At 50.1% G+C, this 21,698-nt stretch overlaps 8 protein-coding genes across 8 annotated transcripts; 2 read left to right on the forward strand and 6 right to left on the reverse strand.

The window, feature by feature from the left end:
• Positions 1 to 471: 471 nt before the first annotated feature.
• N7458_002374 (uncharacterized protein) lies at positions 472 to 2,628 on the forward strand (the record flags this gene model as incomplete). Its single annotated transcript, XM_056905757.1, has 8 exons — positions 472 to 727; positions 794 to 1,129; positions 1,181 to 1,256; positions 1,319 to 1,505; positions 1,567 to 1,835; positions 1,908 to 2,044; positions 2,104 to 2,356; positions 2,427 to 2,628. The coding sequence occupies 8 exons, from the start codon at positions 472 to 474 to the stop codon at positions 2,626 to 2,628; spliced, it is 1,716 nt and encodes a 571-aa protein (XP_056769864.1).
• Positions 2,629 to 3,071: 443 nt separating this feature from the next.
• Positions 3,072 to 7,072, reverse strand: N7458_002375 (M protein repeat protein; the record flags this gene model as incomplete). The annotated part of the gene is made up of 3 exons (XM_056905758.1): positions 3,072 to 3,219; positions 3,299 to 3,369; positions 3,488 to 7,072. The coding sequence occupies 3 exons, from the start codon at positions 7,070 to 7,072 to the stop codon at positions 3,072 to 3,074; spliced, it is 3,804 nt and encodes a 1,267-aa protein (XP_056769865.1).
• Positions 7,073 to 8,410: 1,338 nt separating this feature from the next.
• Positions 8,411 to 9,801, reverse strand: N7458_002376 (uncharacterized protein; the record flags this gene model as incomplete). Its single annotated transcript, XM_056905759.1, has 2 exons — positions 8,411 to 9,745; positions 9,799 to 9,801. 2 exons carry the CDS (start codon positions 9,799 to 9,801, stop codon positions 8,411 to 8,413), a joined length of 1,338 nt encoding a protein of 445 aa, XP_056769866.1.
• A 551-nt stretch (positions 9,802 to 10,352) lies between these two features.
• Positions 10,353 to 11,908, forward strand: N7458_002377 (serine/threonine-protein phosphatase 2A activator; the record flags this gene model as incomplete). The annotated part of the gene is made up of 3 exons (XM_056905760.1): positions 10,353 to 10,984; positions 11,041 to 11,392; positions 11,468 to 11,908. The coding sequence occupies 3 exons, from the start codon at positions 10,353 to 10,355 to the stop codon at positions 11,906 to 11,908; spliced, it is 1,425 nt and encodes a 474-aa protein (XP_056769867.1).
• Positions 11,909 to 12,068: 160 nt separating this feature from the next.
• N7458_002378 (Saf4/Yju2 family protein) lies at positions 12,069 to 13,634 on the reverse strand (the record flags this gene model as incomplete). Its single annotated transcript, XM_056905761.1, has 3 exons — positions 12,069 to 13,211; positions 13,268 to 13,281; positions 13,334 to 13,634. The coding sequence occupies 3 exons, from the start codon at positions 13,632 to 13,634 to the stop codon at positions 12,069 to 12,071; spliced, it is 1,458 nt and encodes a 485-aa protein (XP_056769868.1).
• A 53-nt stretch (positions 13,635 to 13,687) lies between these two features.
• N7458_002379 (oxidoreductase, short chain dehydrogenase/reductase family) lies at positions 13,688 to 14,485 on the reverse strand (the record flags this gene model as incomplete). The annotated part of the gene is made up of 1 exon (XM_056905762.1): positions 13,688 to 14,485. One exon carries the CDS (start codon positions 14,483 to 14,485, stop codon positions 13,688 to 13,690), a length of 798 nt encoding a protein of 265 aa, XP_056769869.1.
• A 914-nt stretch (positions 14,486 to 15,399) lies between these two features.
• N7458_002380 (uncharacterized protein) lies at positions 15,400 to 16,245 on the reverse strand (the record flags this gene model as incomplete). The annotated part of the gene is made up of 1 exon (XM_056905763.1): positions 15,400 to 16,245. The coding sequence occupies one exon, from the start codon at positions 16,243 to 16,245 to the stop codon at positions 15,400 to 15,402; it is 846 nt and encodes a 281-aa protein (XP_056769870.1).
• Positions 16,246 to 18,951: 2,706 nt separating this feature from the next.
• N7458_002381 (uncharacterized protein) lies at positions 18,952 to 20,579 on the reverse strand (the record flags this gene model as incomplete). The annotated part of the gene is made up of 3 exons (XM_056905764.1): positions 18,952 to 19,592; positions 19,672 to 20,385; positions 20,450 to 20,579. The coding sequence occupies 3 exons, from the start codon at positions 20,577 to 20,579 to the stop codon at positions 18,952 to 18,954; spliced, it is 1,485 nt and encodes a 494-aa protein (XP_056769871.1).
• Positions 20,580 to 21,698: the final 1,119 nt, after the last annotated feature.

Raw genomic sequence — 21,698 nt, forward strand, 5'->3', positions numbered from 1 at the left:
ATTTGAATGTTTGTTTATGCAGACCCGAAGGTCCAAGTAAAGCCCAACCAACGTGGACGGTACTTGGGTACTTTGGCACATCTCCCATGGCTGAACTGTGGGAACAGATGTCGTGATGCATGAAACTACCTTGTATTGGCCTATGGGATAGTTTATTTAGAGCAGATAGCGCATTGATATGGCTAGTAATGCGAGAAAAGTGGGTGGTTGTTCCGTCCTTACCCCATATGACGTGCTTAAATCTGCGAATGAAGCAAGAAAACGGCAACCCAGTTGATATTTCACCCACGAGGGAGGGGAATTAGTATATATAGGCATGGAGAATTCTAGTCAAGTGGAAGATCTATAAGCATCCCTGGTGCAATTCTCGGTACCAGCAAGCATTCAGTCGTGCTCAAAATTTCTCTCTTGGACATTCCCTCCGCAAAGAATACCTGCTAAGGTCATACATTGCGTGTCTCTGGAGTAAAAATGACATCCTGGGATGATAAGGAGAAGACAGCCAATGCGGTTGCGCATTCAGCTTCAGGGTCGGACGACTATGTTATTCGAGAAGGAAGCACGGAATACACGGCAGCCGAAGGCTTGAACTCGTCTACAGTGACATATCAAGATGCAAGTGGCGCACCCGTGGAAACAACTTCGCCTCTGGGATACTCGGTTGATGTTATAGTCGGATTCTGTTTGAATATCAACCAAATGGTCGGAACTGGTATTTTCTCAACACGTAAGTGGACCATATCTTTTCGTATCCTGGTTCCAATCTAGCCCACTCTACTGACGCAACCCCAAGCGGCTACAATCCTCAAGGGCGTCGGATCCGTTGGACTTACTATGATATACTGGTTCATCGGATATTTGATAGCCCAGTGTAGTCAGGCTTTATACCTGGAGTACACGGCCTACTTCCCCAGCAGGTCTGGATCTGAAGTCGTCTACCTGGAACAGGCATACCTGAAACCAAAGTATCTCTTCCCGACGGTCTTTGCGATGAAGCATGTTATATTTTCCTTTGCCAGCAGCAATGCAGTCGTTTTTGCGGAATATGCATTCGCAATCGGTGGGGTGTCCTATACAAATTGGCAGTTGAAGGGAGTTGCCGTTGCGGTATACACGCTTGCATTGATTGGTTAGTGATCATTCCAGAGGCAATTTGGAGTTGACATGCTGAGAGATACAGTGGTTGCCGCAAACACCAAATGGTCATTGAGGTTTGTCGTTTGGTTTGGTGTTGTCAAGGTTCTGACCTTGCTGCTGTACGTTCGAAAAACCGGGTGATCCCATGATCAATTGCGCATGCTTATATTGTCTTGTCTAGAATTTCAATCGCCGGGCTTGTCGTCCTGGGTGGACATACCAAAGTGGCGGATCCCAAGATCAACTGGCGGAATCCATGGGAAGGCACATCAGACGCAAGTGCTTATGGAGCAACAAACGCCATGATCAAGCTGATCTTCTCCTATGCTGGCTATCAAAATGTCTTTGGTCTTGCCAATGAGATAAAGGTTCGAGACAAACTCTTTCCACAGACTCTCATTCGACGTGATACTAACGCCTATAACATAGAACCCCGTGAAAAAACTTCGCTGGAGTGCTCCGCTCTCACTCATCATCGTCACCATCCTATATATCCTGGTCAACGTCGCGTATTTCTCCGCCGCATCGAGGGAAGAAATCCTAGCGTCCAAGCAGATTGCAGCCAGCATCTTCTTCGAGAAAGTATTTGGTACAACCAAGGCTGCTCGTGGGTTGAGCGTTCTTATCTGCATCAGTGCATTCGGAAACTTGATCGCAGTGATGATAAATTACTCACGTATGCTTCGAGAAACGGGAAGGTAAACTGCTGGCTCCTAGTTCCCTTTATTGCTCTTTCTCCATGGCACACAATGAGCTGACCATTTCCCTAGACAAGGTCTGCTTCCATGGCCCAAGTTCTGGACCTCCACGAAACCCTTTGGAACCCCAATTGGCCCCTACACACTACAATGGGCACTCACAGTTATCATGATTATCGGACCCCCTGCTGGAGACGCGTTTAATTTCGGTTCGTACAACCTCAATCCCAGCACTCAAAAGACAATCTAACACCCACAATTAAAACAGTGGTCGACCTTGCCGTCTACCCATCCAACATCTTCAGCTTCCTAATCGCCATCGGCCTTTTACTTCTCCGACAACGTCGAAAGGCACTTGGCCTGCCACCGCCAGACTACAAAGCATGGGGTATCGCCGTGGGCTTCAGCCTCCTAGCAAATGCCTACATGCTCGTTGCACCTTGGTACCCACCCACCGGAGGCGCAGATGGTGGAGATGTCAGTTTCTGGTATGGAACGTATTTGGTGGTTAGCATCGGGTTGTAAGTGATCCTCATCCCCTCGCCTCGCTTTGGTCCATCATATTCTTTCAGCGGCTGATAAAGTACACAGGTTGTCGCTTTGTGGTATTTACTATTACTTCTGGATTTCCTTGATCCCCAAGTGGAAGGGATACGAGTATAGGCAGACTATAGTCAAGTACGATGATGGAGCTGTTACGCATAAGATTGTTAGGGTTCCGGAGGCGGATTTGGTCTCGTGGGATGAGCAACATGATGCTGCTGGACGCCTCCGCCATGAGGTAGCACACTAAGGCTTTGGTCATACAGTGGACGGCATGAGTACTTTTCGAATGGCTCGTTGGAAAGAAAGTTCTAGCGGCCATGCCGTATTCCTGAGATGCGATGAATATGTGTTTCAAATGGCAGTGGACACTCTATGATTACCTTCCTCATCAATTTTCTCACTCGCTGCCTTACTCCAGAAAAAGTTCCTTCTAGAAGACTAACAATGATATCCCGGTAGGCTGAGGTGGACCAAAAATGGCATTAAACAATATAAACGTATTAAACATGAACAAGCCAGGCAAAACCAGGCCAGACATAAACAAACAAGAGCAGGGAGGGTATCCTGGGTCCTATTACATATCACAAACGAAGCAACGACACGAAACGAGCGAAACAGGATCCAACAAAGGAAATTCATGCAACAACCCCAAGCACTAAAAAAGGGTGGCACACTGGCAAACACATGTCACTACCGAGCCGCGGGGACCTCTTCAAGTCGACCGCGGCTATTTTCAGAGTCAGGAGCCGATGCTGAGGTTTCGGGGTGCGGGGTCGACGAAGCGCTGGGAGGACTGGGTGTAGCTCGGCGAGAAAGTTGGGCCAGTTCACCGATAAGCCTGCATAGCGATGGTTAGTGGATGTACATTCCTCAGTATGCAAGGGGGATTAATCCAATAACGCGAATCGGGGACTAACCTGCGGTGCTCATCGTACCACTCATCGTTCGCGGAGCGGATGTGCTTAAGCTGTTCCTGAATGCTTGCCATCTACGGACGAGAGCAATTAGCTATTTTGTACGAAAATCTTTGTTTGGCCTCATCTTCAAGTAAATGGATGAAAATCGGGCAAATCCGAGGAGTAGGACTTCAAACGGGGATCTCCCACCGTTCCCTCAATGGATGAACCAAGGTCCTCACCTTCCGCTGCGGCTGGACCTCCCCCTACAGCTCCCTCACTGCCCTCATCTGCCGATGCCCATCGACTTGCAGCCAGACCGGAAGTGGTGCTCTTGTCGTTGTCAGCCTTCAGAGCGGCCAGCTCAGCCTCGAGCTCGCGTACGCGCTTGCGACTGGCGGAAATGTTATTGTCGACCTCGCCCAGTTGGTTAAGAAGTTGCATGTTCTTGTCGATCTGATCATTGAAGTCTTGCTCACCAGCAGCGAGCTTTTCCTCCATGGTCTTATTATAAACCCGGAGCTCCTCCAGCTCCTGGCAGGTGGCAGTGTGCTTTTCCTTCAGAGAGGTAATCTCCTGCTGAGAAAGAGCAAGCTCCTTCTGGATACCTTCCAGTTGGGACTGGCTACCGCTTGCCGCGGCAGTGGCGGACCGTTGAAGGTCCTCCACCTGGGCGACGGCCGCCTGGTGCTTGTCCGAGAGCGCAGCGTGCTCAGCCTGGATGCGTGAAAGCTCTGCAGTGTGTTTTTCCTGAAGCTCCCGCGAAGCGGTGGCTGCCGAATCCTGGACTGCAGCATGAGCCTCTACGGAATTGGCCAGTTTCTGCTCGAGTTCAGCGATGATAACCTTCAAGCTGTCAACAACAGAGGTATCCTGAGCGGCGGCATTGGCCTTGGCGAGCTGCTCGTTGACATTGGCAAGGACAGTATCGTGTGACTTCTGGAGTTCCTCAAGCTTGGCCTTGTTGGATGCTTCAAGTTCCTCCCTGAGGCCGGAGATCTTGGCCTCCTGCAGAGTGAGAAGTTCCTCGATGGCCTTCCCATGCTCAGCATCGGCATTGGCGGCCTTGGAAGCCTGGGAAGTCTCAAGCTCGGCTTGGAACTTGGCCTTGGTCTCCTCGAAACCCTTCTGGAGGTCGGCAATTTCCTTGACGTGAGTGTCCTTGTCAGCCAAGCTGGATGCTTGCAACGCCTCGAGCTCAGCCTGCAGCTTAGCCTTGGTCTGTTCAGATTGGTTCTGCAGTTCAGAGAGCTGGAGCTCTCGAGACTCGGTGTGAGAAGCGATCTCTGCAGTGTGGCGTTCCAGGGTAGACTTCAGCTCGGCCTGCAGAGACTCAACCTGGGAAGCATGGCTTGACTCCAGATCGCGATTCTTGGCGGAAAGCTCATCATGTTTCTGTTGAAGCTGACTCAATGCGCTGCTGTGAGATCCCGCAGCTTCCTGTTGAATGCGTTCAAGCTCAGCAGCGTGTCCAGCCTTCAGGGTCTCAAGATCCTGGGAGTGATTGTCAGAAGCAGTTTCGGCCAGAGACTTGTGCTCCTCGAGAAGGCGAGTTGCCTCAGCAGCCTTCTCCTCCAAGTCCTTCAGCTTGGCTTCCTGCTGCTTTAGCAGTGTCTCTTGCTGAACTTCTTTGGACTTGGCTTCGCTCTCGAGGTTCTTCAGGTTGTGGTACAACTGCTCAGCCTCGGCCTGCTTGCTTTGCATATCCTGCTGCAGGGCCTTGATCTCATTGGTGGTGGTCGACAACTGGGTTTCCAGGGTTTCAACCTTGTGATGAAGATCATCAATCTCATGGACGGCATCCTCCTGGGCAGAGGCCTTGCCCTCTTCCAGGGTGTGACGGGTTTCCTCGAGGGCCTTCTCCGAGGCCTCAAGCTTCTCCTGGAGAGAATTCAGCTCGACATCATGGGCGGTCTTAAGTTCAGAGATAGCACGGTTCTGTTCTTCCTGAGCGGCCGACTTGGCAGACTCGAGCGAATCGCGAAGCTCCTGAAGCTGCTGCGAGTGCTCAGAACCAGTCGATTCAGCAGCAGCCTTGGTAGCAGAGAGCTCTTCAGCATGGGAGGCCGACAGGGAGCTTAACGCAGTCTCATGCTCAGCCTTCAAGGTAGCGATCGCAGCTTCGTGAGTGGACTCGAGATCCTTCACCTGGGCAGCATGTTCGGTGGCAGCACCATCCCGCGACGACTCGAGCTCTCCTTGAAGCTTTTCCATGGCCTGCTTGAGCTCGGTGATTTCCTTGTCCTTCTCCGCAAGCGAAGTAGAGGTCTCTTCCGAGCTCTGATGAGTGGCAGACTCAGCTTCGGCAAGCTTGGCCTCGAGCGAGGCAATCTGGCTCCGCAACTCCTTGGCAGCCTCCTTCTCGGCGTTGATCTCTTCGTCCTTGGTGTCCGACAGTTTCTGAAGCGCAGCCTTGAGCTCATTCATGACCTGGTCGCCCCCTTGTATCTCTCTCCGAAGACTGTCGATAGCCATGGCCTTCTCTTCCTCCAAGGATGCCCTCTGAGCTTCGAGGTCGGCCTGGAGCGTGCTGATCTGCTCCTCGAACGAAGCCGTGGCAGCCTTGTGCTCTGCGACGTCCTTCTCATGGCCCTTCTCCAGCTCCTCTAGCTGAGCTTTAAGACTCTCATTCAGCTTAACTACCGCATCAAGCTCCTCCTCGCCCTTGGTGCTAGCAGGTTGCTTGGCCTCCTCAAGGTCTTTTTGGAACTTCTCTTCAAGATCCGTGCGTTGAGTCTCAGCCTCCTCCAGACGAGTCTGCAGAGATTGAAGCGCCTCAGCATGAGCCGAAGTCAGCTTCTCAAGCTCTGCAGCGTGCTCCGCACGAACAGATTCGGTTGCATCGCCATCCTTGGTGCTCTCCTCTCCTGCAATCGAGAGCTGGCTCAGCTTCTCGTTGACAGTATCGAGCTCTGCCCTCAGACTGGCGACAGTCTCTTCACTCTCTGAAAGCTTTGTTTGCAGCGCCTGCAGCTTCTCAGCGCTCTCGGAGCTTCGGGCAACGGTGCTACCCACAGTGCTCAGACGTTTCTTCGGGTCGGTAGCTGAGGAGGCCACACTCCGCGAGGCGGTAGTCGAAGAAGTCGGGCGAGTCGGTGTCCGGGTTGCGGTTGTTGAAGTAGTCGGTCGAGTAGTGGATGTGGTCGAGGATGTCAGCTTGCCCACAGGCTTGCTTGCGGAAGTAGAGGTAGCGGTTCGAGAGGTGGTGGAGGCGGCCGTCTTTCTCTCCAATGTAGAGCTAGCGACGCTGGATCGGCGATCAAGAGTCGAGGAAGACTTCAATGGGGCTCGGGTAGAAGCGGTGCCAGCAATCGACATGCGTTTGGCGGTCCCCGGGATACCACGCTTCTCGTCCCCGGAGCTGGCAACGGACCGAGGCTTCTCGTCAGCAGAGCTGCTGATCGACGGACGAGACCTATGAGAAGCAGTTGTAGAAGTGCTTAGCGGTCTGCGTGTAGCGGTGGTGCCGGTCGAGGGCCGGGTAGGGGGCTTGTTCAACGTGCTCGATGTAGTGCTCGTCCGAGTGGTTGAGCTTGCGGTCTTGGATGCGGTGGAGGACGAGGTAGGCCGTTTGGCCGCAGTTGTAGAGCTCGAGGTTGGACGCTTAGTTGCTGCCGCAGGACTGGTGGTGGACTTGGCTGGAGACGCCGGGGTGTTCTCCTTGGATGCCTCGGGGCTATATTTGCCAATATCCTCGCTTCCCGAAAGCACAGTCGAGTCCACGGGGGTGGCTGGCGGCGCCATCTCGACGTCGGCGTCGGAGTGAATAGGTGCAGGCTCTTCCGTCGACGCCATATTAATCAATGGGTGGGGAGGTTGTAGAGATCGCGTGAAATTGAGCCGAGGAAGTTGCGTAAACGGGAAGTTTCAAAATGTACAAAATCGGAGGCTAAGTGGGAAAGAAGCCGATTAGTATGTGTAGAAAAAGCAGAGTATAGCAATGAGCATCGCCAAATGAAATTGGCCAGCCAGGATACAACTGGCGACCAAGGTTAAACATCCCAAAGCTATACGGGGCAAGCAAGTCAAGCTCCGAAGCTTGCTATAATCACAAAGTCAAGGCCACGAACCACCGACAGCCATTGTTCTCCAAACAGAAGGATTGCAGGGAAGGGAATGCATGAGACAAGCTTCATTCAACAAGCAGAATGCTCAGAGTGAAGCATGTATAACAATGCAGGTAGAGGGGAGTCCATGGTACTCACTGGCGTAGATTTGATCTGGAAGCTTTCAGGGGTTTCGTCCGACGGAGAATATTAGGGTCGATTCTCAGTACGATCCTGACAATCGACCAGAAATTGCGACCGCCAGAAGAGAACCAAATACGATAGTCGCGAACTGCGCAAGGAAGACTTGACGAAAGGTTAGTTTGAAGGGAAAAAGGAGAAAGCGGGAAAAGTGAAAGCGGTGTCGATGGAGGAGGAGGAGGAGGAGGAGGAGGGGGGCGATCGTCACTGCTCCATGCGCTCGCGCTTGTCCCTTTTAGCTAACCATCTTGGGGGACCGAGGACCGTGCAGTGCGCTTTTTGATTCTGATGGATTAGGCATTCAAACATACCAGCGCATCTTGTTGGGTCTAGTTCTATCATGACGCTTCCACGTTGCAGCCATAGTGACTGGTCCTTGTTTCCTAAAAATGGTGCCCAACGACGGTGATATATTAGACTTTTGAACCCCAGATTTAGTTGACGCAGGAGTATCACGAAGAATGTTGCTAGAGATACAGCCATTCTTGATATCAAAAGTCTTATTCTACACGTTCTGGCGTCCACGAAAAAGCGTCTCCTGAACGAGATCCAACACGCGTGGCCCCTCTTTGTTGACCAAAACAATCGTATCCACGGTTCGCTCCATTCATGCCCGAGCCCGAACCGGCCGATCCGAACCATGCCCAACGAACCGAGAAGTGCAAAGGAGACAGGAGTAAGTCATCATGAGAAAGATTGTAAATGTCAATGGGAGCGCTAAAGGGTATACTATGCAACATGATACAAAAATAAACGCGTGAAAAAAAAAAAAAATACCCACGATATCCCCTCAACGCCTACAGATCATAATCCAACGGGCCCAGCTCGTCCAATTTGGCTTTCAGGTCCCGACAAGTTCGCCGTCGCAAGCGATGTCCATAATGACTCATGACCAAGGGAATCGGATCGCCATATTCTGTAGTGGAGTTAGTTTGACCGCACCAGGACTGACATCGAAGGGAGGAGACTTACCAGAAAATCGTCGAACCCCATCACGAAGGGCACGCTCTTCATCCAAAGACCATGGGCGCTGTGACGGGGGTATATCATAGTCTGCCACTTGCGTCCATTGCGTGAAGATGGTATCATCCTGGATATAAGACATATCACCCTGGGTGGCTCGTGGACGCTGACTGCTTGAAACCCGCCTTGAGGCTGCACTTGTATCTAGGTTGCCCATCCCAAGAGCCTTGATGATGCGCCTCAGAGGCAGAAGAATGACCCTCGACTTGGCTTTCGTCCCGCTTAAGTAGGAAGTCTGCGCGTAATTGAAGATCTGAGTGCAGCACCACATCAGCAATTCCAATATCCCTTCGTACTGTCCATAAGCTGGCGAGCCCAACGTCTGGTAAGCTCTGTAGCCGAACGTGACTAGAGTAATCAACGGGCCCACTACGTGTGCCTCAAATTGATTTAACAGCTGAGCACCTTCGCCAGTCTCTTCTGGTGCCTCCTCAGCTGCGTACTCGAAGATTCGCGTCGCTTCGATACGGACCGCCTCTCGGAGATTGCTAAGCTCCTTTCGGGTTTCTGAAGGCAAGGCGGAGGTGTTGATAATGTCGTAGTAAATCTGCCGCATTTCTGTAACCTCGGAGTTGGCCCCAGAAAGACACTCTGGCATGGGTTTGATCGCAACTGTTCGCAACACTCGTTTGCACCTGCGAAGAATTTCCCATAGGGGGCCCTGGGGAGATGACTCTATCTCCTGCGCAAGCCATCGACTCAGATCTTGTAATTCATTTTTACGGGGGCGCTCTTGATATGATGATTCGTTGACAGGATGGTCATCCGAACGCTGCTCATCGAAAGGCTCCTCCAAAGGCTCGTCGGCAATGGCAGGCTTAGGATCAACCGCTCCGAGTTGCTTGGCCCTTTGTTCCTCGCCCTCGGATTCTTCCCACGGGTGGTATTTCTCATTCTCGTCACTTTCTTCGTCTTCAAAGGTAGGCGATTCCGCGACGCTGGCATCATGGGTGTGTCCAGTTGTTTGGTCAACACGGCTCAGATTATCGATCAAGACTTCAACGTCGTCAGATTCGGGTTCTTTTTGATATGAAGTCGGCTGGTCGCCGATATTGGCAGCCCCATCGTCACTGGATCCATCAGGGACATCATCCGAATCATCCGGCCAGAGATTCACGCGATTAGGTAGAGGGTCATCGTCAACACCTTCCTCCTCGGCTTGTTCCTCCTCCTGACGCGCCTCCTCCTCTTCACTTTCCTCTTCTGGCTGCGAGTCACGATTCAGTCTGAGATCCTGTTCATTATTGGAACCATTTTGGGAATCCGGGTATTCATTCGCTTCCTCGGCTTCGGAAGATAACGACGCAGGAGGCTCGTCTTCAGGTATAGACTTAGGCTTAGGTGGTGAAAGGTCAAGAATTCGACTTCGTAATTGTCTCGTCAGCGGAGGTTCACTTTGAGCCGGGGGTGGTTTGCTTTTTTGGGGTGGTGTCACGGGGATGTCGAAGACGTCTGGTCTCGCGTTTCGCGGCGTAGTCCACGCGCGGTGAGTGGTATTGCGCCTCGATGGCGCGCTCGAGCCACTAATCTGATTGAAGAAATTGACAGAGTCAATGGTGGAATTGCGCAGCTTCCGCTTCTTGGAGGGCGCCATCCCTGCAAGAAGCAAGGCGCTTGTCAGCGGCCGCAGGAAAGCGTGTTGGCAAAGCGATGATGGTGGAGTGCAATTGAACGGAAGCTCGAGTGGAGATCTGCCACCCGCACGGCGTCATCCCGCCTTAGTTTAGGACCAGGTTCTTCCCCTCAGCCCACTCGCCTTCCACTCCCCGCATGCTTTTTTCAAATCGCAACCCCAATCAGCCAAAATGAATCCAGATGGGAGGGCGATCCGCGTCCTGGCAGTGCTGGATGCTTCGGAGCCACACACGTTCGTTGAACCCACGAAGAGGATCCATGAATCGCAAGACGTATCCGCCTTCCTCTCCTCCAAAGCTTATTCGGACATTATGACTTTCATACTGCAGCTAAATCGAGCAATGTTCCCTTCAAAACTCCCTGATGGCACTATACAAACCTGGCCGTTGGGCTCCGATGCCGTACAATTCTCCGCGCCTGTCCGTCAGTTACAACGACTGCTCTCGAAGCTTGAAGATATCGTACAAGAGGTCCCGCCACACACCGGACCTCGGAGATTTGGAAACATTAGTTTTCGGAAATGGCATGAGGTGTTGGCTAGTCGAGCGTCGGATTTACTCAGAGAATGCTTGCCGGCGGAGCTTTTGGACAAGCGCTCGTCCACGGGCCAGGGAGTGACTGCAGAAGCGGAGCTCAAGGCATACTTCCTCGGAAGTTGGGGCAGCGGACAGAGGCTGGATTATGGCACAGGTCATGAATTGAGCTTTTTGGCTTTCCTTGGTGCTATATGGAAACTACACGGGTTTCCGCAGTCTGAGTTTGGGGTAGAAGAGAGAGCGCTTGTGCTCGGGGTGATCGAGCCGTAAGTACCTGAAGACTGGGACCGAGATCTTCGCCTCTTCTAACAAGAATACTCAGGTATCTGGAGCTCGTCAGATTACTTATCAAGACATACACACTTGAGCCAGCAGGCTCTCATGGTGTCTGGGGCCTTGATGATCACTCCTTCATCCCATACGTGTTTGGCTCGGCTCAATTATCTCCAGCTATTGAAGACACCGATCTCACCCCAGAGGAAGGCTCGTTACCAGATGTACCGAACACAAATGCAGTTATGAAGTTGAACATTGTGGAACGTGAAAGGAGATCGAACCTCTACTTCTCGGCAATTGGGTTCATCTACGATGTGAAGAAGGGCCCATTCTGGGAGCACAGCCCGATGCTTTATGACATCTCTGGAATTCAAGCTGGCTGGGGTAAGATCAACAAAGTAAGTTTTCAATCTTTCCTCCGCGCTCTTCTTTCGTCGTTTCGAGGAAGTGTCTGATAATGACGACTCGCCAAGGGAATGATCAAAATGTACAACGCAGAGGTTTTGTCCAAATTCCCTGTGGTGCAGCATTTCCCCTTCGGATCCCTCTTCAGCTTCGACCGTGACCCTAATGCTGTCATGCCTCCAACCACTGTCCATACGACATCTGGCCCGCAAGGACGTCCTGTTGTACCAGATGCGGGCCCGCCATCATCTTCTACGGCGCGACCAAGCGCAGAACCCGGCACCAAAGCTCCTTGGGCCACAGCGGGCTCCAGCACTCGCGCGCCAACGGCAGCGCCGTGGGCAACCGGAAGATCAACCGAGCCATCAAGGGCACCTGCAACGCTCCCTGATACTTCGCGCCTACCACCAGGGCCGATGGCTCCTACCAGAGCTCCCTGGGCGGGCGCGCAGACTCAGTCGCCACCACCAGGGGGTGACGGGCCTACCAAAGCCCCTTGGGCTAAATGAATCAAGAGTGCACGAGTAAGAAAATGATACCCATTTAGATCAGGACATGAGTATAGTATTTGCAATGAACGCGCAGGGCCGCATGTCTTGAGATTCAAGATAGACCTAAACGCCTTCCCGGGGTATTAAAGTACTGTACAATGCGTAATGACCGAAGCTGTTACTCCGTGTCGGAATCATATCCCACCAATGTTGGGGTTTTTGATGCAGGTCTTGAATGTTCAACATCCTTTTCAAAGGAAACTTCACGTTCAACCAGGCCACTCTTTGTGTCCGTCGATTCCTTGGCCTCTGCGTTCGTCGGCTTCTCCAAAGTAGCTCGAGGTATCGCTGTTGTAGAAGAAGGCCTCTTTCTCTTAACACCTGGTTTCCAGATATCCTGCGAATCTCCCACATCTTTGAGAAAAGGATCCACTGCAGCGCGTGTGTTCCCCTTCAACTCTTTGCGCAGAGACGCCTTCCGCTGCTCAATAAGATCTGCTGTCCGTGTCCTTTGTGACCTCTTTCTGTCCTTATCCCGTCTCTCACCGTCCAAGGAGCTCTTTGAGTCCACCGTCTCAAACATAGGTCGAACCCGAGTTGCACGCGCAGCCTCCACTCCGACCGAGGACTGATCATCTCCAAAATCCACCATCCCAGCTCGCAAACGATCCTCCTCCGTCTCGTCAACCAGATCAATCCCCAAACTCATCTTCTCCTTTAAAGCCTCCCGATTCGCCTCCAATTTCTCCAACCCCTTCCGCTCCGCACGGAACGTGCGCCGCAACCGCCTCGATTTCTCATAAGGGTCCTCCCAATCCCGACTCTGTCGCTGCTGCAACTCCAAGATCCGACTAGACTCCGTCTGTGCGCGCCGCTTATCCTCTATCTTCCCCTCCAGCTTCGCAAACGGGTCTTTCTCCGCCGGATCCTGCGCGTGTCCGCGAATAAGGATCTCCCCAGGCTGCAGCTCCTTGTCTTCACCGGTATCTCGTTTCCTCCCTCCCTCCACCACAACGTAAGCCGTGTTCTTGGGGTCGGTGTGAATATCGATCCATCCTCCACATGCGGTGTGTTTCATGCGAAAGCTGTAGATGGGCGTTGAGTAGTAATTGCCGATTTTCTTTTTTTCGGCATTGAAGCGAACGCCTTGGCCGATGATTGTCTCGTTTGGTTTACAGGTTGTGCACCATACCGCGAAGGGCATCTCGAATCGGACGATTAGGGCGCCTGTTGTGTGGAGGTGGCGTGCACGCGCGCCGAGGGGATGTTTGCCGGCGAGCTTGTTTGCAGATGTGACGCCTTCTTGGTCCGGGGGACATATCTGGAAGTCGTGTCAGTTTGGGGGCTTGATCATGGAATCCCGGGGGTTTCTATAACGGACCGTCCCATATCTGGCAAACATGTTAGCTCTTGCTTCCGAGTAATCGCGGGGCGACGACTTACTAAATCCTTGCATCTTGAACGTTGATGGCCCTCGTGGCCCTGTCAAGTTGAAGAGGCAAGTCGCGCGCGGTTTGAAGGCGTATGAGAGGTCTGTGGAGGCTGCTAGTAGCCAGCTAGCTCCAGTTGGCTCAACAGCGACGGAGATGTCAAACCAAGGCTTCCAAAGGCGGTGGATTGAAGTGTGGCGGCCGGATTTAACGGACTTAAGAATGTTCTTAATCATCCTTTCAATGGTCCCGCCTGATCCCGCCTGAGGCCTTCCACGTTCGTTCTTTCTAATCGTTGAAGCAGCAACTTTCATTGTTGAATTCAACACAATGATGAATTGATCGCCATTTGGCTAAAACATGCAATCTATTTCAACAAAGCCCCGCCATTCGACTCAATAACCGATCCAGTTACAAACTCATCCTTCATCAGGTAGATATAGCTCTCCGCCAGGTCCTCCGGCCTGCCAACGGTCCCAGTCGTAGAACTATCCCGGAACATCTTCAACATGATCTCAAGTTGCTCTCCAGGAAACATGCTAAATAACTCCGTCTTGACGGCGCCTGGGTGCACCACGTTCACACGCACGGGCTTCAGATCCAAAGCAAGACCACGACCAAGACCTTCGACTGCGCAGCAGGAGCTTGTAACCACGGCCCAGCCTGGGGCTGGTTTCTGACCTCGCAGACCGCCAGTGATTGTAAAAGAGCTGGATGGCGAGTTCACGACGTACTTAGGAATGAACTTGGCCATCATGGCGGGCGCGATATAGCGGACGGTCATGCCGTTGTAGATTGCGTCGGGTGTGAGCTCAGCGAGCTTAGGAAGACTGAGACCATTACCTGCAGTTGTAGCGATGTGATTCAGTTTGACGGTACCCCCATCAGTAGCAGCTTCAAAGAGTTTTTCCAGGTTGGTGTCCAGATTGGCAGCATCGGAGAGGTCGCAAACGAGAGTGGTGATGGTCTGCTTCTCAAATTCAGCCGGGTAGGCCTCCTTGAGACGGGCAACGGTCTTGTCGAGCTTGGCTTGGTTGGAACTCGAGATTACTAGGTTGGCGCCGTGTTCGAAGGCGGCTTCAGCAACGGCGAAGCCGATTCCTGAGGTTCCTCCAAAAATCAGGACTCGCTGGTTGGCGAGTTTGTTGGTATACTTCGGCGCCATCGTGCCTCTCGGGTGTATCGCGATACAATGGACCAGAGAGAAGAGATTGGTAATTGAATAGCAATTCGCCACTCTGTCAACCCGGAAATCATACCAATTTATAGTGCAAATCCATTATTTGTGTGACGTACCCGGCTTCAACCGGAGATAAAATGCATGTGCAGAGCTATTAACTCCGGCCAGATCATCCCACGGAACAAGGCCCTCTATGCGCGCCGAACCCGTAACCTACCTTCTTGAATGGTCGAATTAATAATCTGTAGCATCATATTTTGAGATCATTTCTGTCTGCTCGCAGGAGTGACTCCCCCTCTCATCCGTTGCTCCATCGGGCCAACTCCCCAGGCTAACCTTGTCTCGTATCCGGTCGAAAGAACGGCCGTCTGGTCCCTCATGCATTCCGACCGTTTATGCATCTTGTGGGGTTAGTTGGCTGATTGTAGTGGGTATATTTGACGTATTTTTTTTTTTCGCAAAAATATGCAAGTTGAGAACGAGGGAAGGATGTATAGGGGTGCTTGTTTCCCTAAAAGATTCCACCAAGTACAGCCAAATAAAGCATAGATATATGAATGCCCAGGCATGTTAGGCATGATTATGCACCATAATATTGAAGAGTTGTTGTTCATGGACCTTGGCACCACAGAAATGCCCGAGTAGTGTTGAAGCACCTCCACACAATCGTGGTGATTTTGACTGCTTCAATGGCAGGGTTGAGCATCTTCGAGAATGCACCATACTTAACAAAATAGATTAGCACTACGTCTGGAAGCTCCATATTGACGTAAAATTTATTGATCTGGTACAAATTGCATAGCGGACCATAAGGTTCCGAGGATGGTTTGTGTACAGCATCCACATTTATGTCGCACCAACCCGGTGCCTAACACCGAGAAGCACACAACAGGAACAAATTAAGCCAATACAAACCAGACACTTATTCCCAAGGTCCAAAGCACTATCGGGGCAATCGATTGCCTTGTAATGGAGGCTCCGCCTGTCTTAATCGGCTGTTCGGCACCTCCAGCAGTAGATTTTGATGTAGGGTTCGATGCCCCAGTTGGTGGATATATCCCGTTGCATCCTCCCGAGCCAGTGGCCTTCTGATTCTCTCCTGCGCTGCATGTAGCTCGTCGAGGATCGACACACTCGGTAAGGAATCTGTCATTGAAAATCGTCGCCGAAGGGATAGCTTTGCTATTCAGATACACGTCGCACCGTGAAGTAGTCACAGCTTGACCACCGAGATCGGTACGAATGGTTGATACATAGGTTGTGACGTACGTTGCAAGGCTGGAATCCGTTGCCTGTGCGGTCAGAGTGTCAGGCAGGTCAACATCGACAGAATCAGTGTAAGTGAATGTAGTCTTCGTGCACGATGTTGGGTTGCTCAGGGTAACTGGGGCATAGTAATGGGTGGTAATAGTCGGACTCGCAGTGTTGGATTCCGCCGGTTTTCCGAAGAGGTAGAAGGCGCTGACAGGCAGGCCAGTGATATTTGGCAAAATGAAGTATTCCGTTGTGACGTTGATTATGCCAGAAGCTAGGTTGCCTCCTCCGGCATAGTCGGTGTTATAGTCAGTCGATGTGGATATTGGCTTGACGGTGAGAGGTTCGGTCGTCACAACTGGCGTGATGGATATTGTTGAGCCTCCCCACGCGAGAGGCAAGACTGTTTCGGTAGCGTAGTATGTGACAAGCCACGCTGCAGATGGCTGTGCACAGGCGAAAGAAAGAAAGAAAAATGGGGGAATGTGCATCTTGACAAGACGTTTTGAAGGCAAAATTGACTCAAGTCAGAGTAGCTCAACCTCTAAGTCAGTAAAACCATTTGGATAGGGGGTCCTGGTCGCTTTATTTGGTTTTAGGAACGGCAACACGGATGGCCGCCCAGATATCTTAGTACGAAGGAATACGAGGCCACGGACACAAGATGCAGGGATGATCACGGAGATACCTTGATCAACTTAGCGCCCTATAGAGATGTAGAAAGCTATATAATGTGCTGAAAGATAAAACGTGTCAAAGGCTTCCTTTGAGTGCCAAGGAGATGGAAGCCCAGACATACCCTGTGGGAAAGACATGATAAGTGGATTAATTCAAACTTTCGGCTCACTAAGAACTGAATCAATGATAATCCTCATTTAATTTACACGAGATCCAAAGACATGAGTTCTGATTTCGACGGCAAGCTGCGCACAAGATATCGATTTCCATTTGCGGCCTAACTACCTTGTACCAGCTTTGTTCCACGGCCGATCATTGAAAACGAGGCAAGTTATTGTCCCCATTATCCACAGACCTCAAGGCCATTTAAAGATTGGAGATACATCCTTGATCTGTGACAATCATACTATCAAAGATTTAAAATCAACTTCGTTCAAAAAGTCAGAGATGTTCTTTCTGCTTAAACGCCTGCTGGAATATCTGCGTTATGCAAACGTGTGGGTTTACCTTTTATCGATTCGCAATCAAAGGATCAAAACAGAAACAGATCAAGTCAATCTCATTGTGACATACGGTCTGGATGAAGCAATAGTTGAAACTTTGATGTCTATATTATTGCTACTACTCAGCTGTTTGCTATCTATACAAGCTGTTTTGCACTTGTTGGACGAAATCCCCCAGTGTGTCGATTACTGCGATGAATGCCTAAGGAACCAGCATCAAAATAACATAGATAACATATTGCAATATGCTATATCAGGTCGCAGCAGAGGTATACCACTCACAACGACAGCAGGATTTTCCGACGAACACTCAAGGACGAAAAGCCTTCCTGAGCTCGCGGCTTGTTCGGTCAGATCATGCTCAAGACATATATTGGAAGAGAATATCCGGAACAATTCTGCCAAGTGTGAAGTTTGTGGACAAGAGAACTGTATTCGGTGCAAGCAAAAAGCACACCAAGGTGATTCTGCGGATGAGAATAATGATTCCTCGGAATATGCGCGGAAGAATAACCGGCAACAATGTTCTCAGTGTGGAAGTTTGGCGACTAGATGCAACCATATGCAGTAAGTCGGTCGATAAATTTCAATTTATTTCAGAAGAGACTGACTATTCATATCTCAGATGTCGCTGTGGCTTCGAATTCTGCTATGCCTGCGGCGCAAAGTGGAAAACATGCCGTCGTAAAATATGAAGAAACAAAGTTAGAGCATGCGATGGACTACAAGCCTGTCAGTATTCGTACAAAGCCAAGCGATCTTTTATCATTGATCCTGACTCTGCAATTGAATTCTTTTACCTCATCTTGAAGATTTGCCAAGGTACGCTCAGGAAATTACACCTGACCGGTCGGCTCGCTCCTCATCTGCATGATCATGGTCCTTTCTATAATGAATCCGTTCAACAACCTCTGCCCAAAAAGACTGAGTTCCAAGAGCCCGGGGAATTGTTCAGTTCTCGTGAATTGCATAATTTTCATGATCATGGTAGCAATCTGTTCCATCCAGTCGTGGATAAGTTGAACCCCAAAAACAGCCGCCTATGACTGCAAAGCCCCCAGCACGAGGGCGAACTCCGATTAAATGCAGAACATTCTCGTAGTCCGACCGCTGGCGGATCTTTGATAGGTGTCTGCAAACACGTAAGCTCTACTTTCTCAGTAAACGCGGGCTCCTGAGCTAACCATCATTTACCATAGTACCTCCTCGTACGCCTTTATCCATCACTGCGAATTCTCTTCAAATAACCCTCACTTCAGATTCCAGGCATGCTTCAATTATCATTCCTGACACGCATTGGCGATTCAAGCGAAAAGCGTGAAAGTATTCTCCGTGCCATGATGGCTGGTCGAAGTGTCACGGCGCGAATCAAGTGGGTAAATCGCTTCAATGACTAGGGGCGTTATAGCTGGATTTATCGTATTCCATTTCTGGCCGATAATCGTGAAGTTGGTGTCTGGGTGGTGGTTTTGATTGATGACAAGGAAGAGGAAGTTGTCAGATGGAAAGGTAATTGGCCGCATGCTTGAATGGCATCGGGGGCTGTTATATCATTTTCGCTTTATACTGTATATATATCACTTCCTGTTTATTATCTTGGGAATTTGGGGGATATGACGATTTACACCGGCGAATCATTGGGAATATGACATCGAAAGGCGTTAGCAGACGAAGTTTAACCATTGGGCTCTTCAAGTGTAAAACTTCAATTCAAAAACAGCACATTCTGGATAAAAAACATGTCATGAGTTATCAACATTCTTTCGGAAATCTGGCATTTCGAACGGCAAAAATGAAACAGGGCAATCAAGACATCGAGACGTAGGATAATCTTCGACAAGAGCAAAAAGTTCGAGCATATATTGGTAGAGCAAAATTTGGAAGAAAAGTAGGAAAATGACGCACAGCATGTGTAAGTAGTGTGAATGGAAAAATAAAGAAGCAGGCGCTGATGCTGGATAGGCGAAAACAAGCACGCTTTAGATCCGGGTCAGGTATAAACATGATGATGCTCTATTATTCGTACTTAATCACGAAAGACGACTGCTTAGATCCATCGGAGTCGCTCATGATTGCTTCATGATCTTTGACCTTGGTGTTCTCAAAAATTCGCGCAACTTCTTCCAAAGACCTTCCTTGTGTCTCTGGGAAGAAAAAGAACACCACAGCTAGTACAATGACCAGACAGCCTACGTAGATGCAGAAGTATCTCCATCGAAGTGCTGAAAATGCCACCGGGTTCACATATTGGTTGAAAAAGCAAGCCAGTGAATCTGTTGTAAGTGTGACAGCAAGGCCTTTGGCACGAAGCTGGAATGGCAAGATTTCGGCTGGATATGCGATGAAAAGCGGCATGTATGCGAAGTCGTAGGCTGCACAGAACAGGAACAGCATTGGGACAACTGCAATGCCTGCTTCCAGAATGTTCATTTCAGCGAAAAGGCCCGCCATGGCGGTTGATGTCGAAAGGAATATCAGCATCAGTGTTGTGGCGCACAGCCAGAGAACTCGCCGTCCATATTTGTCTGAAGTGCTTGCTCCCACCACGGCAAATATCAAGTTCCAGAATTGAAGGCTGATGTTGACAGCAGCCTGATGTGTTGCATTTGTGATACCGACGGAGGCCAGGATTGGTGGTAGATAGTAGGAAGTGACGCCTTTCCAAGGGAAAATAAGGTTAGGTGATCGTCCAATGTCAAAAAAATTGTGGAGAATTAAAAAAATGCGATCTCATACCATTTCCAGTCCACTCTTGCATAAATCCCAGAAGAACGCAGATTGTGAAGCGGTGAATGTCTCCTTTTGATCTGAAAAAAGCACTCCATCGCGAGGCAGACTTTTGATCGGCTTCGGCGTGAATACTAGCACAGATCTGGTCATATTCGTCTTGAACCAACTTGTCATGTATGTCACCATTCGCATGGTATCGTGTAAGCATAGCAAGGGCTTCGCCTTGCCTGTTCTTCGAAACAAGCCATCTTGGACTTTCGGGGATCACACAGAGTGCCACGAGTTGCATTGACGGGTATAGAACTTGTAGCATGCATGGTACTCTCCAGGACCAGCTATTTCCAATGGACAAAGTGGAGAAAGTGATAGCAGCAGCGGTGATAGATCCACAAAACCAGACTGCATTATAGAGACCAGTGAGTGTTGGCCTTTGACTCGGGTGGGCCGTTTCCGTGATCAACAGTGGTGCTGCGGTTTGGGAGAAACCAACACCGATACCAGTCAGGATTCGAGCACCGAAGAAAACCCAGGGATGTTTGATAGAGACTTGTAGTATAGAGGCGAGTATACAAAGTGTCGCTCCGATGCTAACACATGTCCGGCGGCCCAATATATCGGCGACATAAGAAGCTGGAATAAAAGAAAGGAAGGCCCCAAGAGAGACAGAAGCGATAATGAGACCGGTTGAGTTAGAATCAAGGCCGCTTAGGAACTCGGTGACTGTTCCATGATGTGTTAGCATGGACCCAGACCTTGATCCCTTCCGAAATAAAAGCTCACTCACACTCTGGGAGCACGAGTAGACTGTTGATCTGACTGGCGTTGTATCCTGACGTGGCCGATGCAGATAGCATCAAAAAGATACCAAGATTAAGTCGCCGCAATCCATGGTTAGCGGTAGAAATTGGTGACATGATGCGGCCGTATAGCTAGCTGCTGAAATTTTAGGGAGCTCCAGGTGTCAGGCAAGCTCTATTTTATCTCGGATAATTATAAGCTCGCTGCATTCCTCATGAATCTAGTCTGCGCCGATACCTGCCGACTGTGGTCACGCTGGTTCATTATGTGGTTGGAATGTAGGGAGAATTTGCCAACCGGCGAATCATTAACGAACATGCACCGGGAGATCACTGTACCGAATAGTTAAGGTTTAAATATGCAAGGAAAAAGATAGCTTTCAGCTCCAATTCTGAAATAGATAGCCCTAGAGGGGGTTGGTGCTGATCAATTCTCCTATCATGGAGGGGGAGCAGATGCACCAACGTTGAACAGGGTGACGCAATCTACAGCACTTCACTGAAGCTCTGACCTCTTTATTTCATAAATTGAGGATTTGTGCTGTAGATAGCATAGTCAAGGAACTGATCATCGCCCAGATCCTCTGTGGTTCGTGCTTGATTTTCCGGCTTCCTTGAAGTCCCGGACTCTTGTACTTTGTCGAGTCCAGGTTTCCCCATAGCTTCCACCAAAGCTCCCCTATTTCTACATTTAGCTTGCTAGCTCAAGGGCTGAAAAATTCTTCCGCATTCCACTACGCATATCGCTTATGCCTGAAATTCGAAAACTACAGTAAATGAGGTGGTTGTACCGCCGCACCCGCCATACCCCTAGCACTTCGCCAGTGGTAGCTGACCTTTCGTGCCCTTTGGTCACTAGTGGAAGTGCATCACACCTGATCTATAAAAAAAGACCAACTGATGATTTCTTTGCAATAAAATATAAGAATGTTAGAGCCTATCAGCAAAGATTGAGGGCGCACATAAAAACAATCTTGATGTCACGAGGAAATGTTGGTTTATCTCTGGTCTGACTTTGCTTTTTAGAATGGAAAGTCTGGTTTATTGAAAGATATAATTGTATTTAGAGATGAGAATCCATGTAGCCTAGAAGAGCCATGTTTGTTCTCAAGATGGATGCATTTGTAGGTGGGTCGTTTACATCCCTGCTTTTCCGCTGCATATATATCCCCAATACGAGCGCCAGAGACGGAGCCCGCTAGTCTCTAGATGGATGGAACGCTGCCAAGGTTCTTC

Source organism: Penicillium daleae, assembly GCF_028827525.1.
Source record: "Penicillium daleae strain IBT 16125 chromosome Unknown utg000002l_segment0_segment0, whole genome shotgun sequence".
NCBI classification, from domain to species: domain Eukaryota; kingdom Fungi; phylum Ascomycota; class Eurotiomycetes; order Eurotiales; family Aspergillaceae; genus Penicillium; species Penicillium daleae.